Source organism: Camelus bactrianus, chromosome 17, assembly GCF_048773025.1.
Source record: "Camelus bactrianus isolate YW-2024 breed Bactrian camel chromosome 17, ASM4877302v1, whole genome shotgun sequence".
Lineage (NCBI taxonomy): Eukaryota > Metazoa > Chordata > Mammalia > Artiodactyla > Camelidae > Camelus > Camelus bactrianus.
In genome coordinates this window covers 36772983-36789560 of record NC_133555.1, presented here as the reverse complement: position 1 = coordinate 36789560, position 16578 = coordinate 36772983, and the positions used below count along the sequence as shown (strand labels likewise).

At 37.3% G+C, this 16578-nt stretch overlaps 1 protein-coding gene across 1 annotated transcript in view; it reads left to right on the top strand.

The window, feature by feature from the left end:
• Window positions 1–16578, top strand: part of SACM1L (SAC1 like phosphatidylinositide phosphatase) — a 60953-nt gene that overhangs the window by 23366 nt on the left and 21009 nt on the right. Inside the window, exons 3-8 of the mRNA XM_045509853.2 lie at window positions 530–604; window positions 1840–1967; window positions 5340–5489; window positions 9984–10043; window positions 10939–10972; window positions 15754–15855. Of these exons, the coding sequence (XP_045365809.1) occupies window positions 530–604; window positions 1840–1967; window positions 5340–5489; window positions 9984–10043; window positions 10939–10972; window positions 15754–15855 (549 nt within the window). The remainder of the gene's footprint in view (window positions 1–529; window positions 605–1839; window positions 1968–5339; window positions 5490–9983; window positions 10044–10938; window positions 10973–15753; window positions 15856–16578) is intronic.

The window sequence follows — 16578 nt, the reverse complement described above, 5'->3', positions numbered from 1 at the left end:
TTCCTGCACACCGGCATAAATTTCTGTTGGACACGAGCAGGAGGCTTTTCCTTCCTTCTGCCTTCAGATCTCTGTCTCCATTTCCACGTTCTTAGACAGGAACAGGCAGGTCTTTTTTTGCATTCCATTTGTTACACGTTGAGATTAAAATTTTTTCTCAACTTCTCCTTCCGTTTACTTTCTAATTCTCGTAAAGGGATAGGGAATTGGTGTCTGACAAGAGGTTTAAGAATTTAGTTGAAAATTGACATTAGAAATAACCCTTAGTTACCTGGTGAGGTTTTGAAGCATGTTACTTTTGGTACCATATTCTAGACAGGCAGAGACCTTTATGTGTAACATGAACATCTTTATTTTAATTCTGCCAAAATGGAGGTCTAACAAAAGTGAAGGAGTATTGCTTTCCTAGAACAAAGCATGCATATTGATTCAGTTGAAGTAACCGTTGGCATGAAACTAAGTTTCTCTTTCTGTTGGTTAGCTTTTTCTAAGCGATTTTTCTTTCTTTTTCTTTCTTTTTTTTTTTAAGTCAAGAAAGATATTCCTCCCTCAGCTGTCACAAGACCAATATTTGGTATTCTGGGCACAATCCACCTGGTGGCAGGTAAGAAAAACGAACAAAGATGGACAAAGCAGGTAACTAAGTTGACACTATTAGAGTAGAAGATGAAGACATACTTTATACCTTGCTTTTGGCAATACATCTGTACGTTAAGTATTTGTCAGTAATTTCTATAAGTAATAGACCCCAAATAGCAAGTGGTTAAGTTTATAAGCCTGAGATTCTATTTTTTAACGTTTTGATTTTGGTTTTATTCAACTAGAGTTGAAACCCCTCGTCAACTAGACATTTTTCATAAATTCTAAGAGTATTTAAATAACAGTTTTAATGCATTGATGGATCAGAGTATTCTGCACCTTCAGCTGCATAATGGGGTTAATATGACATAGTGCTGCAAGTTACCTGGTTCTGAATTATCAGGAAAGTGATTTTGTTTATCTAAATTTTATTTCGTTGACCTTTTAAAAAAGTTCCTGTTGTATCAGGCACCATACTAGATGTTCTTTATAAAAGGTGGAAGTCGTTTTGTCGTGCAGTGACAGTCCAGTGAGAGAGGCATTTGAGTAGTAAGTTACTGCAGTACAGTGTGACAGGTCCTAGGAGAGAGATGTGCATAGGAAAACTTTCAGGGAGGGCACTTGTGGTAGAGCCCTGAACAGATCTGAAGAACTAATCTAGGAGTAAAGGTTTTCCCTGTTTATTTGTGGGAGGAGGAGGTAGCCAGTATCAGAGCTGGTGTCTCATGCACAGTGCTGTGATGGCTTCTTGATTCCTGACTGTTCTTTGCAGTGTTGTGGTAACCAGTTAGTTATGCTACCCCGGCACGTGTCTCTACCATTTAGAATGATGTGAAGGGCTTGGGAGGTGTAGAAGGGATGTTGTCCTGCATGGCCAGACCTCATGACCTGCGATGCTTTAAGCTACACATTAGGAAATGCATAAGCAGAGCCCAGATGCTTTGGGGATGACGGGGGGAGAGAGAGAGAGGTGTTTTCTCTCTCTGCTTTCTATCTGCGAGGGTCACTGCTCTGGCTTCCAAAGGTAACTTTTGCTTTTATCTTTTTGAGAAAAAATTGGACCTGTCAGTAAAGATTTTTCTAAGTAATATACTGGTCTTTCTATTCATAAATTATAAGAGTGCTTTAAAACAAGTATGGGTCTTTTATCTATTTAGCACAGTTCTGCTAGCCTTCAGAGTTTGATCAATAAGGACTGCTACTTTTGGTTTTACAGTTGCCTTGTTCATATTTATGTGTGTTTGGCTTTGCTTTTTGCAGGTAATTATCTAATTGTCATTACCAAAAAGAAAAAAATAGGTGAATTTTTCAATCATGTAATCTGGAAAGCAACGGATTTTGATGTCCTTTCTTATAAGAAGACAATGTTGCACTTAACTGATATTCAGGTAAGAACTGGAAGCACTTGTTAATTGCAAAACCCCCAGGACGTACCATGGGGTGGGGAGAGAGGGAGATGGAACACAAAGAATGTTTGATGGATTTCTTTTAAGCCTGATTATTTAAGCAACAAATAAAGCAGAGTCGCTCTACATACCTAGCCATAAAATGTATTTGAAAAAAAAAAACTCTTTATATATTTTATTGCTCTTGGGTTTGTTTTGCTTTGTTTTAGACTGACTCTGTTCTTAAAATATGAAATTTCACACGGAGAGAAAAAGACAAACAGCAAAGGCACGTGTACTCAACACATAGATTTAACTTCATTTCCTTTTTCTGAAGAAATATTAGATATCTTTGAAGTTCCGCTTATCCTGTTTCCTTCCCTCTTTCCCCAGGGAAAGTGTTTTCTTCACTTTTGCCACATGTGAATATAAATGTATGTGTACATGTTCATACAGTCCTCCTTTTTACAATTTTACAATTCCTTTTACAATTCCTATATGCGTGGATTTCAGTTACCACAGTTCATTCAGTTGACACCAGCCCCCAACAGCACAGTTTAAATTTTGGTTTCCATGATATAACACCTAAAAAATTAGTTCACCAAAGATGAAAGTGCAAAGAATCAAAAAGGGATGACTCTTAGGAGTGAAATTCAAATTAAACATGAATAGAGTATAGAAGCAGCAGCTGATGGCGGGACTGCTGATGCTGTCGCTGTTCGAGAGGCTAGATGCACAGCCCGAAGTCTTAGTGAAGGTGACTGTGTCGACATTAATGACAAAGTTGTTGTGATGAAAGAGAAGGTGAGCTCAACAGCAGACTTCACGTTAAAGGAACTCATGGAAGTATTTCATGACTTCATAGTGCAAAGAATAAAGTGTTAGAAGCTGGTTCTGGCTTAGATGTATGACAGTCACCAGGGTGTAGGAAAGATGGCATCGTAAGTTGGGTGACGAGAAGAACGCAAGCCCTGTCCAGGCTATTCTTGATACATTTTTGACAAGAAATAAAGTATTTTAAATTCTCAGTGTTTCTAATGTTTTAAATTACAGTGTACTAAATAATACTAGTTTTACTGTTTTTTCATTTCCCTGTACATTCATAACTTAGAGTAGGAGTTTTTAATGTGTTGATAAAAAAATGTGTTATGAAACAATTTTAATTTTTCCTGTTGATTATTAAGATAGTTTAAGATTTTGAAGATAGCATGGTCATTGTTGTAGTCGCACACCTTCGTGCAAAGTGGAGACTGCCTGTGTTCATAATCAGACAATATCTATTTTTGCTTGAAGTATTTTCACAACTTAATATGAATGGCATTAACCCTGTTCTAGTTTTTGAAAATTACTCTTTTTAAGTCAACATTATGTTTAGAGATTTATACCTATTGAGTATTTGTTTTCTAAATGTAATTTTATTTATATGTTTGCTTTTTAAAATTTTTAAGTTGTATTTTGATTCCCAAGACTACCAAAAGCTTGTTACTAAAAGAAAACTTATTCTAAAACACATACTTAAGTATGATAAACACTTAAAAAATTAGTGCTAGCTCTATTGTCTTATTGACTAAGTAAAACTGCAGAGTGATTTTTATACTTAAAACTTAAAATTTATTTTTTTATTATATATACATTATATATGTCAATCAATGTATTAATATATTCATTCTCTATAAGACATGATAATTTAAGGTAAAAATGGTTGTATTCATTTAATAGCCCAGTAATATTTACTTGAACAGTTTCTTCCTGATTGCTGTAGTTTATCGTCGGGCCGTGTGACTAATTTTGGCATTCTTCACCGTGTACGTTTTGCTTATTTACACCTTTTTTTTTAAAGTCTGAGGCCAAATTAAGAATTTTGTAATATGTAGATTTGTAACATGTAGACTGACATGTTAATAATTGGATAAACATTAAACATTACCAAACATGAAAAATTACTTTTTAAAACAAGGTGAAAATGTCAGTCTCGGTATTCCTTGGGAAAGTCAGCTAAAATGATTATCAGAAAATAAACATTACTTTTACTGGATCTTCTGTTCTTTCTTATTGAAGTACAATAAACTTACTATATTCATTTCAGGTGTACAACATAGTAATTCAATATTTTTATGCATCATAAAATGATCACCATGATAAGTCTAGTCACCGTCTGTCACCGTACAAAGTTACTACAATGTTATTGACTGTCTTCCTTATACTGTACGTTACATCCCCATGACTTTATTTTATAACTGGAAGTTTGTCTCTAATTACTCATCCTCGCCTGTTTCACTCATCTCTCCCACCCCCCTCCCTACTGGCAACCACCAGTTTATTCTGTATCTATGAGTCTGTTTATGTTGTCTTCTGTTATTGATGTCTTACAGTTTTACAATAACAGATCTCTTACCGCCTTGCTTAGATTTATTCCTAGATATTTTATTATTTTTCATGCAGTTGTAAATAGGATTGTCTCCTTCATTTCTCTTCCTGTTAGTTCACTGTTAGCATATAGAAATGCAACTGATTTCTGTATATTAATTTATATCCTGCTATTTTACTAAATTCATTTATTGTACTAGTTTTTTTGGTCTTTAGGGTTTTCTGTATATGCTATCATGTCATCTGCAAACAGTGACAGTTTATTTCTTCTTCCTGATCTTGGAGGAAACGCTTTCTTCTTTATATCTTCAGTTGTGAAAAATCTTTTCTATTAGTCTTCAGGTCATTTTCATAGGTAGTTGCCCTGTGAATAGTTGTGCCTATAGGAAGAGGTGAGCTCAAGGTCTTCCTACTCTACCATCTTCGCCACTTCTCTCTCTTCTGGACTTTTCAATCTTTGCTCTTTAAAAAAAAAAAAGAAAATGAAAAAAGAATTTTGTTTTATTTCCCAACTAGCCGAAACCAGTAAAGTTTCTTAGGCATGAGGATGGTTCTGTTCTCTTGTTATTGACTCTGTGTGTTACTGGGCCTCTCATGAATTTGTTTTTCATCCATCAGATGAGAATCATTACACTAAACTAGGGGTTGTTGCAAAGATGAAGGAGAATCTGTGTAAAGTGTCTAGCACACAATAGGTCATAACCTAAGGTGGTGATGTTTTGTTAAAATAACTCTTCTGTCCTTTAGAGTAAAAATTGTGAAGGATACCAGTGGAGAGTACTACCTAATCAGTTAATGTAATACCCTATGCTGTCGAGCGTTGGCCATGTGTCAGGAACTGTCCCAGGTCCTAGGGAAATGGCGAACAGCCTCCTTGCCCAGTCTTTGTGCCAGTGGTATTTTACAGAGCTGGACTTAACAGATTTTTATTTTTCATTCTTTTGTCATGCTAATAGATTCCTTTTCAAGTATGCAATAAACTGCTTGTTCTCTCTCCTTTGTTTACAGTTACAAGATAATAAAACTTTCCTAGCAATGATAAACCATGTCTTGACTGTGGATGGGTTTTACTTCTCAACAACGTATGATTTGACCCATACTTTGCAGCGACTGTCCAACACTAGTCCAGAATTCCAGGAAATGAGTCTCTTGGAAAGGGTAAGCTTAATCTTCAATTATTATTATTATTTTAATTTCAAGGAACATGCTTCTGTTTCATCTGTGACAATATATATTAATTTCTCTCTGTTCTGGCTGTGTCAGGATCACGTATGGGGCTTTGAAAACACACCATGTTTCAAGTGTACATCAGAATTCCAAATACAGGACCGCAGAATCTATGTATGTTACACAGACAGAATTGAGAACCAGGGGTGTCCATTTTCAGAAATCCAGCCTAAACCTGCATGTTGGTTATTGCCAAGCTCTTAGTGTTCTGTGGTGTAACACTTACTAGCATTAGCAACATAACTGTGTTTGTAAAAGTAATGGTTCTGACAGGTGATGTTCTTTCTGCAGTGGTATTTAAAAGTTTTTACAACTAGAAAAGTAAGAACTTAAGAACTTGAAAAATATGCTTTTATTTAAGGTGGGATTTTGCTTATTTTTTGCTTTTTTATTAAGATAAATGTATCTTTAAAACTAGGGCTACAGAAAGAGAAAAATGCTATATGATAGCTCTTATATGTGGAATCTTAAAAAAAAAAAAAAAAGACACAAATGAACTTACCTACAAAACAGAAACAGACTCACAGACATAGAGAACAAACTTACGGTTACCAGAGGGTAAAGGGGATGGGAAAGGATAAATTGGGGATTCGAAAATTACACATCTTGGAGAGTGATGGAAATGTTAGCTATCTTGATTGTGGTGGTGGTTTCATGGGTATATACATCTGTCAAAATTCATCAAATTGTACTTCTGTAATATGTGTAGTTTACAGAAACCATACCACAATAAAAGTGTTTAAAATAAATATTATTAATGCCCCCAAAAAAACTAGGGCTCAGATGATCTCAACTTAAAATTTCTGCTATTCAAGAACTTAGATAATTGCTGCCTTGATTTTTATTGGCAGAAGTAGATATGTCTAGGGGGCAGACAGAATTTAGTTTATTTTTATTTTTATTGAAGTACAGTCAATTATAATGTGTCAGTCTCTGGTGTACAGCACAATGTCCCAATCTTGCATATGCATATATATATTTGTTTTCATATTTTTTCCATCAAAGGTTATCGTTACAAGATATTGAACATAGTTCCCTGTGCTATACAGAAGAAACTGTTTTTTCTAAATCTATTTTTATATATTGTGGCTAATATTTGTAAATCTCAGAATCCCAATTTATCCCCTCCCACCCCCTTTCACTAGTAACCATAAGATTGTTTACTGTGTCTGGGGGTATGTTTCTGTTTCGTAGATGAGTTCATATTGTCTTTTTTTTTTTTCTTTTTCGATTCCACATATGAGTGATATATGGTATTTTTCTTTTTTTTTCTTGCTTACTTCACTTAGAATGATGATCTCTAGGTCCATCCATGTTGCTGCAAATGGCATTATTTTATTATTTTTTATGGCAGAGTAGTATTCTATTGTATAAATATACCACAGCTTCTTTATCCGGTCATCTGTCCACGGACATTTAGGTTGTTTCCATGTCTTGGCTATTGTGTATAGTGCCTCTGTGAACACAGGGGTGCGTGTATCTTTTCGCATTAGGGTTCTCTCCAGATATATACCCAGAAATGGGATTGCTGGATCATATGGTAAGTCTATTTTTAGTTTTTTGAAGAATCTCCATACTGTTTCCCATAATGGCTGCACCAAACTACATTCCCACTAGGCAGTGTTTTCTCCACAGCCTCTCTAGCATTTATTGTTCATGGACTTTTAAATGATGACCATTCTGATTGGTGTAAGGTAAAATCTCATTGTAGTTTTGATTTGAATTTCTCTGATAATTAGCAGTATTGAGCATTTTGTCATGTGCATGTTGCCCATTTATATGTCTTCATTGGAGAAATGCTTGTTTAGGTCTTCTGCCCATTTTTGTATTGCGTTGTTTTTTGTTATTAAGTTGTGTGAGCTGTGTATATATTCTGGAAATTAAGCCTTTGTCAGTCACATCATTTGCAAATATTTTCTCCCATTCCATAGGTTGTCTTTTTGTTTTGCTCATGGTTTCCTTTGCTGTGCAAAAGCTTATGAGTTTAATTAGGTCCCATTTGTTTATTTTTGCTTTTATTTCCATTACTGGGTAGACTGGTCTAGGAGAATGTTGCTAAGATTTGTGTCAGAGAATGTTTTCCCTATGTTTTCTTCTAGGAGATTTATTGTGTGCAGGGGCAGATGGAATTTCAAAGGTTGCTGTCAGTTATCTTTTAGGTTGGACCATATGCAATTGCCATTAATTGACCATTATTGACCTATAAAAGTGATAATTTCATATAGTTCAGCCTAAGTCAATGTTTTTGTTGACTGGCTTTTTAAAAATTTTATAGTCTAATCTTGTAAAATTATATCTGGACTTTGATGTAAGTTTAGTTGTAAGCTAAGCAATCAAGAACTTTGGCTTTTAATTGCAAAGAGACTCTTGCTTTTAAAAGCAGTTGCTACAGTCTCCATTTGTGCTATGAAATGTCTCAGTTGCCTGCTCTGTGCCAGGCACTGTATGAGCCACTGGGGACACAGAATGAAAAGACATGCCTCTGCATTGTGGGAGGCTGCAGTCTACTGGTGAAGCGGATGTCCAGGCACACAGTACAAGGGATAATTTTGTCATGGATATGCGTACCAGAGTGTGGTGGGACTCTGAAGTAAGGTGGGACTCACTTTGTCTGGGGGAGTCAGGGACGACTTAACAGGGGAAGGTCATCTTTGAGCTGAGACTTAATGATGACTAGGCTTTGTTGGTCAGGTGACAATGGGAGAGGGAGGGTTCTAGACAGAGGCTGTGGCAGTATCAGGCTAAACTGAAGAAGAAGGAGCCATCTCATCTGTTGGGATGGGAAGGAATTTTTTATCAGCTAATCAAGAGTCCAGAGTTTGGACCTAGAGATCATCATTCTAAGTGAAGTAAGCCAGAAAAGAAAAATAAAAATACCATATGATATCACTCATATGTGGAATCTAAAAAAAAAGAAAAAAAGACACTGAACTCATCTACAAAACAGAAATAAAGTCACAGACATAGTAAACAATCTTATGGTTTCTGGGGAAAGGGGGTGGGAAGGGATAAATTTGGGAGTCTGAGATTTGCAAATGTTAGCCACTATATATAAAAATAGATTTTTAAAAAGTTTCTTCTATATAGCCAGGGAACTATGTTCAGTATCTTGTAATAACCTTTGATGGGAAAAAAAAATATGAAAACAAATGTATGTATGTATATGCATGACTGGGACATTGTGCTGTACACCAGCAATTGACACATTATAACTGAGGGTACTTCAGTTAAAAAAAAAAAAAGTCAGTTAACATAAGGAATCATAAAGGTGATAAACGAACCATATATACTGTAAACATTTTATCTCAACTTAAAATTTTACATTGATTGGTCGATTGTTTGTAGGACCATAAGCTTTTGTTTGTTTTTGGTTCCTTGATTCCTAATTGTCTTTCCTATATAAATTATATCCATTATGTGCTCCAGTTTGATTCTCGTTAAAAATTTTGACACTTACAGAGCAATCTGCTTGCAGAATCCTACAGATTTTTACTGTTTCTCTAATTTTGTATAGTTGCCATTCCCACTCCTAATTCAACAGAAGTTTTGTTTTTAGCAGCTTGCCTTTTATCAAGTTATATTCTTGAGTCATTCAACTTTATAGAAATAGCAGTTTGTTTTTAAGTCTTATTTCATTGATTTATAAAATATTTAGTTAAATTATGTTATGATGAATAACAAGTACAAATGGGCACAGTCTGCCTGGGACACACCAAAATCTCAGGGAATATGCCATTCAGCTAGCTATGCCTGAGTGCAAGAGCCATTCCCGTGACTTTCAGCTGGGGACAGGGACAGGGGAGTGTCCCCTGGTGTGTTTTATAAAGAGAATGGATAGAATTGGCTAATCTGTGTTGTTGAGGGAGCTTCTTCTGTATTTACAGTTTGAAAGTTAGAGTGGCTAGAGATGAAATCAGAGAGTTAAGTAGGGGCTGCTGGATTCCAGGACTGGTTAGGCCATGTGACGATGCGGTTCTTTAGATGACAGAGAGCCAGTGAACTTCCAGCACACAGGCGACATCTCCTGCTGGCAGCACGTGGAGGAAAGGTGTGAAGGGCCAGGCCAGGACTGGAGGCAAGGGAGGCGGTAGCTGGGCTGCAGTCAAGTATTGGCCCAGGGTGGTGGGAATAGAGTTACAGAAGAGAAGATGGATCTGGACGGAGATTTAGGACTTGACAGTTGACTGAATATAAGAGAAAGAGCCTGCGAGGACTTCCAGTTTGTGTCTAGCCAGCAGCCCTGGCTTGAGGCAAGGAGAAGGGAATGCCCAGAGGACGGCCAGGTTGGAGGGCAAGCATTCTGTGTGGAGCATGCCAAGGAGACCTTCTAGCCACCAGGTGGAGACACTGATTGTTACAGTTTTCTTCCTGTACAAACTCAACTTGGTGGGAGATAGTTTATTAATTTTAAAACTCCTCTCTTAGGCAGACCAGCGGTTTGTATGGAATGGTCATCTTCTAAGGGAACTTTCTGCTCAGCCAGAGGTAATGTACACTAAATAAAATCAGCTTATTTGCTACAGTCCAGGCTTTAATTGAATACATGTAATAAAATGGCTACCTAATCACCAAGGATTTTGGCAAAGAATTCCAATTTAACTCTAAACATTTATAACTTACAAACTCTAATCAGATCTACCCTCTCACATTGTTCTAGGTGGAGGAAACCTAATTATTTTATTCTGATCTTCTATAGAAGCCTTAAAGAAATGCTTAAGTAAAAATATTTTTTTATAAGTAAGAGAGATAGGATGGGTGTTGATGGATGAATAATGTAGAAATCAGGTGCCAGAGCTAATTCCCCGGGCAAGTGGAGAGCTGTACGCTTGTCTTCCTGTGGGGTGTGACTCCCTTCAGTCACCCAGGATACACAGGCATAGAAGTCGCCTCCCTCTGTCCTCCTTTATACAAATGAGGTGTAAACAGGGGGCCCAGCCAGGAAGCGTAATGTATTGAATCTCAGTAAGTAGATTTGCATCATGGCTTTATTTCTTGGCATTTGCTTTGCTTTTTTTGGAAAAGTAATTTGAACTGAAACAATCAGCACAGGGCTGTCTTTTCCCTGGAAGAGTGAAGTTGTTATAGGCAAAGACTGAAAAGGAGGGAGATAAACATTCTGCAACTTCATGTAGTTTTATTAGTGTTCCAGACTCTGCGAATGTTCAAGACCAAATGATTGTAGCACATACTTAAATTTTTTCATTGAAAAGATAATGTTATATTAGAGAAGTTTTTTAAAATTAAAAGTTGCCCATAAGCTTACTGCCTTGTTAAATTTATATACTACCTCCCCATCTGTAAATATTTTTTATGTAGGGCTTCATTTCTTTATTTTTAAAGTATACTTATCCCTAAATAATAACATGTATCTTCATTTCAGGTCCATCGGTTTGCTCTTCCAGTATTACATGGCTGTATCCTTACATATTACTCTTTAGTTTTCTAGCAGTCATTCTTTACATATTAAGGCAGATTTAAAGACAGTCTCAAATGTTGCATGAGGACAGTATTTTAGAATTAGTAGAAATTGCTTTTGGTAATAAAATGAAGCCATTAACATAAAATCTTAGAATACTGGTTAAATGACCAGTGGGGGTTTGGTTTTCTTTTGTTTTAAACAGAATGAACTCTAGACTAAATTATTCTCTCTCTGTTTAAAGAGTTCCAGGGCTGGTGGTTTAAAAGAAGAAATACTTGTTCTATGTTTTGCCTTTGTTAGACTTTGTATCAATAAACAAGAGTAATTTTAGCCTGACTATTGAAACTTTTCCTTAGTAATTAAAAAAGTTAGACTCAAACTAGGGTGATCAGCAACTTGGAGAGAATTATAATTAAAAATCATATTTGTCATTTGAAATAACCACAGAAAAGTGAAAATAATAGTGTACAAAGAATAATGCTGGTGGGGCAGTTAGTGCAAACGCAAAATGAGTGATCTAATTGTAAGTTCATTTTAAAAATTTACTTTATCATAGACACCATAATCAAAATAGGGAAGCCAGGTGAGCTGGCTGTTCAAGGGGAAGCACAGTGTGCTCATGAGGACCTGTAATCGGGACTCTGCCCTGCAGAAACGGAGGGGGTCTTTCTATCAAGGACCCTCAGAGAAGATTATTAACTAACACAACAGTGGTGACTTACTTGTTCACTGTATTAGTGTGACTTCCTTAAATTATTCTGCTGGTTATACTTAAAAGCAGAAAAGTAATGGAGGAAGCATCTTCCACAGTTGTGGCGAAATGAAAGACAGAAAATGTTAGGATAAAAGCTCTTGTTTATTCTGGTTTTTGTTTTTGTTTTTCACTCCCCTCCCTGGAGCTCTCTTAAGTTCTTCCAAGGATAAAATAATAACAAATGTACCGTTTAGGTAGAGCTTTAAGGATTTGGGCCAACTGTGTGTGTGTGTTTGTGTGTTAAATTCCAAAATAATATTGTCAGTGGGCAAATAATATCAAATCAGATTAATTTCAAATGAGATTAATTACAGAACACTCTTTCTAGGCAATTTTAGAAGCAGTTTATCCATTTAGCTTTAAATCCAAAGCTTTTCATTGGCTTTTGTTTAGTGTAGCTTTTTGATAAGAACGGTAGTGAGATGTTCCGAATACTTACAGAGAGAACAGCAAGAACAGAGGGCCCAGGGCGGGAGCATGTCCAGGGCAGAGTGGACAGGGGAGCTGGGCCCACACTGCCGAGCTTTATAGGTTTTGTCTTTTACTGTAACTGTTATGAGAAACTGTCGGGATTAGAGTAGAGGATTGGCACAGTGATATAGGATCACTCTGACAGTGATGTCGGGAAAGGCCAAAGGTGAGCAAAGGAGGGGATCCGGGTGAGAGGTTGCCTGGGACCAGGGTGGTAGACGATGGTGATGAAAAACAATCAGGTTCTAGATATGTTTTGAAGGTAGAGCTAAAAGGATTTTCTGACCAACTGTACATGGGGGGTGAAAGAGATTTTAGTATGAATCTTAAGGTTTTGGGCCAGAGTAAGTGGAAGGAAGCCATCCACTGAGATGGGGAAGAGTCGAGGTGGGAGGGAGGCCAGAATATCTGGACTTTGATTTGGACATGCTAAGCTTGAGACTTCTGTAAATATCCAAGTAAAGATGTCAAGAAAACATGGATTTATGGGACTGGAATTGAGGAGAGAAGTCCACGTTGGAGACAGAAATCTGAGAGTCCTCAGGTTATAGACGGCATTTAAAGCCACGAAGCAGGATGAGATCGTCGAAGCAAGGAATGTGTATAGAGAAGAGAAAGGTGTGGAGAAAGAGAGGCGACACCCTGAAGGGGGTTCCGGGTAGTGAATAAATGCTGGAACCACGGACTGTCGGCCTCAGTGAGGACAAAGGACTTGTGAAGTGGGGGAACCAGAGGAAGTGAACTGGAAGGTCAGGTCATAGAGTTACTCAGAGTGAGATGTCGTAGTGTGAGGGGCGGCGTCTAGTGCACAGACAGCTCATCCGCCATCCGGCTTGCGCCCCGGGGTAGAAGGGAAGCAGATGGGTGGATGTGGAGGCTGGCAGGCAGACAGACGTGGTGGGAGCGTGTGGATGGCTTTTATTTTCACGGTGGAATTGGGAGCAGTGCCGTTAGCTGTGAGTAGTAGTTGGAGGTTGAAGAGAAAGTGTGAAATGGGCGTCCCAAGTGGGAGTGTGTGGCCCTGGGAGTCACTAAACGGCTAGAAGTGAATACACTGACATTTGAAAAGTTGTGTGATGGTGGTGAAATTCTGCATGATTTTTGTTTTCCTCTTGTTCCTTGCATGCTTTCTGGGTGGATACTCGTAATCAGAGGAGAATGATTCATAAAGCAGTCAGACACACCCATGCTGTACTCAGTTCTCTCAAGATGGGCTCATGTCTGATTCATCTTTGTGCCTTGGTTCCAAATTGATAATTTGGGTGAATAAATGACTGAATGCTGCTGTGGCATCTTCTCTTGCACTGTGGGTTTTAAAGGACTGTGATTTGGGAGCTCAAGATAAGTCATTATTAATTCAGATGATACCAGGTAACAGAGGGATGAGTCATTCGAAATTCATATTGCTAGTGTCTTTGGGTTACTGTTTTAAAAACTATTTGGCATTTTCTTGTGTATCTGCATACCCAGTATGTTTATGCCAGGAGGTTTTTACAGGAATGTCGACAGCACCACTGTTAGAGCAGACTGAGAACACCACGAGTTCCAGCAGCAGCAGTATCCCATCTCTGTGGTATAGTCCTTACAGGTTGCACGCGGCACTGAAGAGGAGCGAACTGCTCCATGCAGTTCAAGGATGACTCTTCAGAACCTACTCGGGGCCTGAAGTTTACTTAGAGTGTTGTGCCATTTTTATAAAACTCAAAAGCAAGCTGTGTGTTTTTAAGTCATGGTTTCCTGTAATGAAACTCAAAAAGCAGAATGGTCTCCACATGCCAGAGCATAGGTGTTACTTCTGGGCAAGAAGGCAGTTGGATGGGATGAAGAAGGAACAGGAAATTAGATTCAGGGTTTTGATGCTATTCTGAAGTTGGATGGCAGGTTTATGGATACTTGTTTTATTATGCAGTTGTGCTTTATAATGATGAATTAAATTATATTTTTAAATGTTATCTATAGAAAATAACCATAGGGCAAACCCAAACAAATGAGGAAGGAAAAAAATTAAGGCCATTGAAACAGTAAAAGAAACCCGTCTCTCTGTTACACCCACCAGTCCGGCAGACATTTAAAAAGCAGACAGTTATCAAATGTTGGTAAGGATGAAAAGTCAAAGAAATTCTGAAAACAATTTGGCATTTTCTAATACAGTCAGATGGTGAATGTACTCTGTGACCCAGGAGTACTGCTCCTTAGAGTCACCTCCACAGATTCACAAACAGACATGTTTGTTGTGTGATAGCAAAAACTTAAGAAACCCGGGCAGTAGAATGGGGAGACTATGGTATATTCATGCAGTGGAATATTATACAGCCGTGGCAGCAGGTGAACCTCAGGAACATAATGTTGGACAAATAAAGCAAGCCAAAAGAATATATGTTTACATTCTGTTAAATTAAAAAAAAAGGTCAAAAACTATTCAGACTAAACAATAAAGTGTTCAGTGGCAAAACTAGAAAGACAAGTAAGTTGATGAGCTGAGTAGATAGTGTTACCTCCTGGGGGCAGTAGGGAGCTGGAGGCAGAGGGCTGAGTGCCCTCTGGGTGCGTCAGAGGTGCTGGGGGGTCACGTGTGGGGGTGTGTGTATGTTTAATATTTCTTATTGTGACCAGATATATTTAACATAAAATTCACCATTTTAAGCATTTTTAAGCAGCAGTTTAGTAAGTAGCATTAATTACATTTACAGTGTTGTACAAACAGCATCAAAAAGTTCCCCTCACCCCAGTCAGTGATTCTGTATCCATTAAGCAATAACTCCCCATAAATGGGTGTTTTTATAAATATTTATGTAATAAATACTCTTTTCTATTTATTTCACAATAACTATTTTAATGTAAGTGGTTTGCCATCTCCAAAGGCTTCTGCGGCAGCATAGAATTTCCAGGTACATAACCCTCCCACATTCCTGAGTGGTAGTGAGTCAGTGTGCAGCGTGGACCGTTAACGGTGGTGAGGGAAATAGTTTTATATCCAGAAAAGCTTGGGGGATATGCTCTTTTTTTCATATTCAGGTTCACTTTTCCTGTGTCAAGGAAAAAGTAGAGTTAAATTTTCTGCTTCTGGATAATCTTTAACTTACAGTTTGGTCTGTAAATATTTATATGCTTACCAACTGTTAATTGTAATTATGCATATAATATATTTTAGGTTTTTTTTTAAACTTCAGTAGCCTAGTTCTTTCCCCCTTTTTCCATTTCTTATTTGAAGGTTAATCTATTTTAAATTTGTTTTTCATTCAAAGATTTTTTTGTGATATAGTTAATACTTAAGTCTTTACTTTCAGAAAGTTAAGAATATCTGGAAAAGGAAATCATTATTTAAATAGAAACACTGTAATGAGCAGTTAAACACAGCATCTATATGTCATTGAGTATTATAGCACTAAGGACTTGGATATTCATAAAGGACCAAAAAAGATCTGTTTGCTTATCTTCTGTCCTTTTTCTTCTCTCAAAGACAGAGTCATTTTTACTAAGATAGATTCAAATTTAATGAAAATAATACATATGACTTCTCCATATATTATATTTTTCTTAATGTAGTTAAGTTATTACTATGCACTCATGTTCCATTAATGGAAAATACTTTGATTGGATTCTCATTTCGAGGAGGAGTTGTTTCAGAGCTGGTGTGCGCTATTATGTGAGAGGTGAGATTAATTTTGTCAGCATGATTCAGTACTGGGGTGTACCTATTTCTAATTAATGTTTGGCTCGTGGTGACACGAATGTAACCTTTTATATTTTATTTTCGTTGTCCTTTGATAGCCTTGCTAAATATTTATCTCCTGCTTCATTGTAATAATTAGGTAGGTCTTCTGTGCTTGACTCCAGCCACATGGCACATGGCAGATGTCAGACGCTGGAGGCTGCTGCTTACTGCTTCAGGAGGAGTTGATCATGTCATTTGCTGGATGTCTGAAAGCACAGCTGAATTTACTGTAGTTTTCAATAACCTAAACTCATACGAGAGAGTATTTTCTTTTATTGCTTTTGGTTTCTTTGCGTGTATAAAGCTTGACATTTGACTTTATTCCTTCGGCTTTAAAGATTTACATCTGAGCACTCTTTGGCCTTTGTACTAGCAGCATGCTAACTTGCTTAAACTAAGCTTTCAAAATCAAAGTTACTGTCATTACGAAAAGGAGTTCCTCTAACTCTTACTATTTGTTTTAAGCTCAAGTATATCAGTATAAAATTCTATGGACCCTAGGTAAATCGTACAAGTTTTGGGCCAGGAAATTGTAAAAATTATCTGGTTAATCTCCTTCAGTATATCTGCTGATGCGGCAGAGGAAGAAAGACGTCGAGTGAGTGACCTGGCCAAGGTCGCAGAACCAGGATTAGAGTTAGCAGTCCTCATTGTAACTAGA